This window comes from Nicotiana attenuata, chromosome 7 (assembly GCF_001879085.1).
Source record: "Nicotiana attenuata strain UT chromosome 7, NIATTr2, whole genome shotgun sequence".
NCBI lineage: Eukaryota > Viridiplantae > Streptophyta > Magnoliopsida > Solanales > Solanaceae > Nicotiana > Nicotiana attenuata.
The window spans coordinates 17130950-17136278 of record NC_031995.1 but is presented as its reverse complement, the minus strand read 5'-3'; the positions used below and the strand labels follow the sequence as shown (position 1 = coordinate 17136278).

General features: G+C 46.5%; 1 protein-coding gene across 1 annotated transcript; it reads right to left on the bottom strand.

The window, feature by feature from the left end:
* On the bottom strand, nt 978-2467 carry LOC109229871 (RNA-directed DNA polymerase homolog). Its single transcript, XM_019395420.1, has 3 exons — nt 1985-2467; nt 1640-1721; nt 978-1141 (listed from the first exon to the last, which is right to left on the bottom strand). The coding sequence occupies exons 1-3, from the start codon at nt 2465-2467 to the stop codon at nt 978-980; spliced, it is 729 nt and encodes a 242-aa protein (XP_019250965.1).

Here is a 5329-nt window from a genome sequence, read left to right as displayed (position 1 = left end):
GTGAATACGGTGTCTCACCCGTGCTGGCTTAGCGTTGTGCGATAGGCCCATAACACTTCTGGTAGCAGTTCCGGCCATAGCCCTTTGGCGTCGTCGAGCTTTTTCTTTAATATATTTAATATTTTCTTGTTGGAGGATTCTGCTTGACCGTTTCCGGCAGGGTGATATGGTGTGGAGAGTATCCGCTTGATATGCCATTTTCGAAGAATTCAGTCGTCTTTTTCTTGGTGAACTGAGGTCCATTGTTGCAATTGATTTCTTTGGGGATGCCGAATAGGCGTATGATGTTTTTCCAGATGAACGTGATGACTTCCTATTCGCGTATTTGAGCGAACGCACCTGCTTCCACCCATTTGGAAAAGTAATTAGTTAAAACCAAAAGGAAGCATATCTTACCTCGCTCTGTTGGGAAGGGTCCGACAATATCCATCCCCCATTATATGAACGGCCATGGAGAAGTGACGGAGTGTGGAGTTCGCCCGCCTGGTGTATCATAGGGGCGTATTTTTGGCATTGCTCACATTTTTTGCGTAGTCTGCGGCCTCTTTTTTCATAGTCGGCCAGTAGTATCCTGCACGAATAAGATATCTGACGAGGGCCCGGTTACCTGTATGGGCGCCGCAGTGGCCCTCGTGTACCTCTTTGAGCACACGCCTTGTTTGATTTGGTCCGAGGCATTTGGCCAAGGGACCGCCGAACGTCCTTTTGTAAAGGTCGTGGTTTATGAGGTTGTAACTGGCTGCTTGTATTCGAAGCTTCTTCGCTTCTTTTCTATCTTGTGAGAGTGTTCCCTCCAGCAAATATGATACAATGTGGTTGCGTCAGTCCCAAGTTAAATTTATAGAATGTACCTCGACTTGGTCTATTGATGAGTGGAGGAGGGTGACCACGTTCTCCTTGGTGATGTTTTTAGTTGCTGCTGCCAGCTTGGCGAGACCGTCTACTTCGATATTTTGCGCTCGTGGTATTTGGTCGAGTCAGCATTCATCGAATTCTGGTAGCAGCTTGTGGATTTCAGTCTGGTATTTCCGTAGCCTCTGCTCCTTGATCTGGAAAGTCCCAGTAACTTGGTTTACGATAAGTTGGGAGTCACAGTGGAGGACGACTCGTCGTGCACCATATTTGAGGGCCAATTTCAGTCCTGTAATTACGGACTCATTGTTAGTCATTTCAGGGCACCATATGGATTGGCGAATCACTTCGCCCGTTGGGACTTTGAGTACGAGTCCCGATCCAGATACCGACGCATTGGATGCGCCGTCGGTGTAGAGGACCCAAAGGTCGGGTTGCCCGGGAGAAGCGCGAAGCGCTTCTTATTCGACCTCCGATAGTATTTCCACACTGAAGTCAGCGACGAAGTCGGCAAGTACTTGTGGTTTAATCGCAGTTTGCAATTGATATGTTATATCGTATTCGCTAAATTCTATGGCCCATTTGGCCAATCTACCCGACAACTCGGGTCTATGCAGGATACTCCTGAGGGGAAAATTTGTCACCACTTTTATAGGGTGACACTGAAAATATGGTCTAAGCTTTCGTGAAGCTACGACCAGTGCCAGAGCTAATTTTTCAAGGTGGGGATACCTCGTTTCGGTGTCAACTAAAGTTTTGCTGATATAGTAAATCAGAGATTGCGTACCTTTGCTCTCACGGACCAAAATCGCGCTTACCGCGACTTCGGAGACGGCTAGATAGACAAGGAGGCATTCGCCTGGTTCTGCCTTGGCGAGTAACGGTGGTGAGGACAATTAGCTTTTTAGTTTTCTCAAGGCATCGACACACTCCGAATTCCACCGGAGCTCGTTATCTTTCTTCAGCACACTGAAAAACTTATGACACTTATCTGACGATCGTGAGATGAATCTTGACAGGGCGGCTATCCGACCTGTCAGTTTTTGTACCTGTTTTTTGCTGGTTAACATTCTGGTATTCCTTTGATGGCCTTAATCTGATTTGGGTTGACCTCGATGCCTCTTTGCGATACCAGGAAACCGAGGAACTTGCCCGAGGTTACGCCGAAAGTGCATTTTTTGGGGTTTAGTTTCGTGTCGTACTGCCTTAATATGTTGAAGGCTTCCTTCAGATGATCGATATGATCTTTTTTCCTCTTAGACTTAACCAGCATGTCGTCGATGTAGACTTTCATTGTTTTACCGAGTTGGTCTTTGAACATCTTGGTGACCAATCTCTGATACGTCGCTCTTACATTCTTTAGTCCGAACGGCATGACCTTATAGCAGTACGTTCCTTGGTGAGTGATGAAAGTAGTTTTGTCCTGGTCTTCTACCTCCATGAGGATCTGGTTGTAACCCGAGTAGGCATCTAAGAAGATTAGCAACTCGTGTCCTGCTGTTGCATCGATGAGCTGGTCGATGTGTGGCAATGGAAAGGAGTCTTTTGGGCAGGCCTTGTTTAGATCTTTGAAATCTACACACATCCGCCACTTTTCATTTTTCTTCTTTACCATGACCACATTGGCGACCCACTGGGGATATCTTGACTCTCGGATGGAGCCGTTTGCGAGCAACTTAAAGACTTATTCGCTGACGGCTTCGTTGATTGTAGCGTTGAACTTCCTTCTTATTTGCCGCACTAGCGGGTAGAGGGGGTCAACATTCAGTTTGTGCGTGGTGATGTCTTTCGGGATACTTGGCATATCTGCATGGGAGAAGGCAAACAAATCGACATTGTCAGTTAAGAATTTATGAAACTTACCTGGTTCCGAGAGGTTGTGCCCGATATAAGACTTTTTCGTTTTGTCATTGCCGTCTAGTAGGATGGGATCGAGATCCTCTATTGTCGACTCAGATGCTTCCACGATGTCGGGACCTTTGATAACATATGTTTGTTCGTGAAGCTTGATTCCCGACATCGCTGATTCCTAGGCTTCCGCACTTGCCCTTTTTAGTTGTTGGGTGTGGGTGCAATCTTGGGCGACGCGATAGCATTCCTGTGCGGTGCGTTATTCGCCCCGGATGCTGAATACTCCCCATGGAGTAGGAAACTTGATTGCTTGATAGAGACTGGACGGGACTGCTCGCATGGCGTGTATCCATGGGCGCCCTATGATGGCCTTGTAGGTTGTGTCTTGGTCCATGACGTGAAACGTTGTTTCCAGGGTGACTCCTCCGGCTAGGATGGGTAGCGCTATCTCTCCAGAAGTTCGCTCGACTGCATTATTAAAACCTGTTAGTGTTATACAACGCGGTATTATTTTATCTTCGAGTCTCATCTCTACGAGGACTCGAGGATGGATAAAACACGCGTCGCTCCCGCCATCTACCATTATTCTTTTTACATCAGTGTCTGCAATACGTAAAGTGATAACAAGAGCATTGTAGTGAGGGAAAGACAAACCGTCAGTATCCGACTTATCAAAGACGATACTATCTTCGAGGTCATCATACTGTTCATGAGTGATCGATCGTTTGAGTTTATGTGTGGTGGTGAACTTTACATGATTGATTGTTGTGTCGTCGCCTCCGCCGATGATCATCTGTATAGCGCGAGCGGGAGAAGGCGGTGTTGGAGGTCCCTGGGGTTGTTCACGTCTGCGAGCAAAGTTAGCCCGTCCTCTATGGCTCAGCAATTCTTTCAGGTGTCCCTGATTCAGCATTCTCACTACCACCTGCCGTAATCCTATTCAATCTTCGGTTTTGTGACCCCTTTCCTGGTAGAATTCACAAAGAGCGTTCAATTTCCAAGTGCTTGGGTCAGACTTCATCTTTTGCAGCCATTGTACCTTTGTACCGAGTTTCTCCAGTGCCTACAATATTTTTGAAGGAGAGACACAAAAATTATGAGTAGATAGGAGTGGAGGCATACCTTTTTCGTGTCGACGTAGCGCTACATGTTCAGAAGGATCATCTGTGTGCCGTGGAGGAGGTGGGATAGATGTCCTGATATAGGGCTGATGCCTTTATCGGCCGAGACGGGATCCCGACTGATCTCTTCGATCGTCGTTGCGACGATCTCTCCTTGCTTCGGTTTGAATTAACGTCAACCGTTGGATCGAACAGTTGAGGTCGTCCTTATCGGCTCTTACTTTGGCGCAGTATGCGTTATGGATTTCTTCCCAAGTGGTTGGAGGGTATTTCATGATCCTGCTTAATAATTTTCTGGTCGCTCTCGACCCGTTCCTGTTTAGTCCGTTCTGGAAGGCTGCTACTGCCATTCCCTCTAACACATTTGGCAAGCTTATTCTTACCCTATTGAACCGAGCTAAGAAGTCCCTGAATCCCTCGTCGTGCATCTGCCTAATGACAAATATGTCGTTTACTCTGGCTTCTGCCTTTTTGGCTCCTTCATGGGCGGTGACAAACTTGTCTGCCATTTCTTCAAACGTTGTTATCGATCGTGCCGATAGTTGGGACTACCAGGTCAGGGCTCCCCCTGTATGGTTTCGCCGAACTTTTTTAGTAGCACCGATGGTACCTGTTCTTTCGAAAGATCGTTACCTTTTACGGCTGCAACGTAGTGGATGATATGATCGTCTGGATCGGTGGTATCGTCGTATATATTTAGGTAAGGTGGCATTTTGAAGATCTTTGGAATGGTGTAGGAGGGCGCTTCTTCATTGTATGGTTGCTCGATAAATCGACCAACGTCCCGTTTTGGCAAAAACTTTGGGGCGCCTGATATTTTGTCAACCCTTTGTTGGTGCTCCTTCATCTGGTCACGGAGTGCCCTGTTCTCATTTTACATCTCTTCCATTTTCTTTAAAATGGCTGCGAGCGTGTCATTACCTGCATCATCAGCAATATGAGTGTTACCTGTACAGGGGATACTTGCTCATCCGCGATCGTCGTGACATCTACGTGTGTGATATTTCTGTTATCCCTTTGGGCGGGTTTATCAAGTATGTTGTTCAGAGTACTTGTTACCCATTCTACCAGCAGTCTTCTCACTGCCGGCGGTAGATGTGGAGGCTTCCTTCTCGCATGAAGCAATTACGCTTTCGTGCGGGGGAGGTGAAGCGTCTCCCCTGGGTGTGGTTATTGGGGTCCCGTTTTCGTTATTTTCCCTGCTGTCTTCATTGATGGTGTTCAGTAGGTTTGTTGTGACACCTACTATTGCTTTTTGCCTTGCATCTTCTTTCCCTGCCATCGTTAGTTTGTGCAAAGCTAGGAAGAGGTGACTATCCCTTTTTATGATCTAGATGAAACTAAGATCTTGGCTGAAGAAATCCCCACAGACGGCGTCAAATTGTTTGACCAAAAGATATTGAAACCTTTTTGATTAAATCAATTAATGAAGATGAAGAGGTAAATCTCAGCCAAGTATAATAAAATCTAGATTGAATGACGTAAGTGAAGAACAAGATGAACGA

Bases quoted from the DNA above. Each gene is read 5' to 3' on its own strand.
- LOC109229871 (XM_019395420.1), bottom strand. From the start codon at position 2,467: ATGGTAAAGAAGAAAAATGAAAAGTGGCGGATGTGTGTAGATTTCAAA. The intron at 1,722-1,984 runs GTATCGCAAAGA...TTACTCGCCAAG, and splicing joins GCAAGTTCCTCGGTTTCCTG to GCAGAACCAGGCGAATGCCT. The intron at 1,142-1,639 runs GTACGCAATCTC...CCGTAATTACAG, and splicing joins TTTGGTCCGTGAGAGCAAAG to GACTGAAATTGGCCCTCAAA.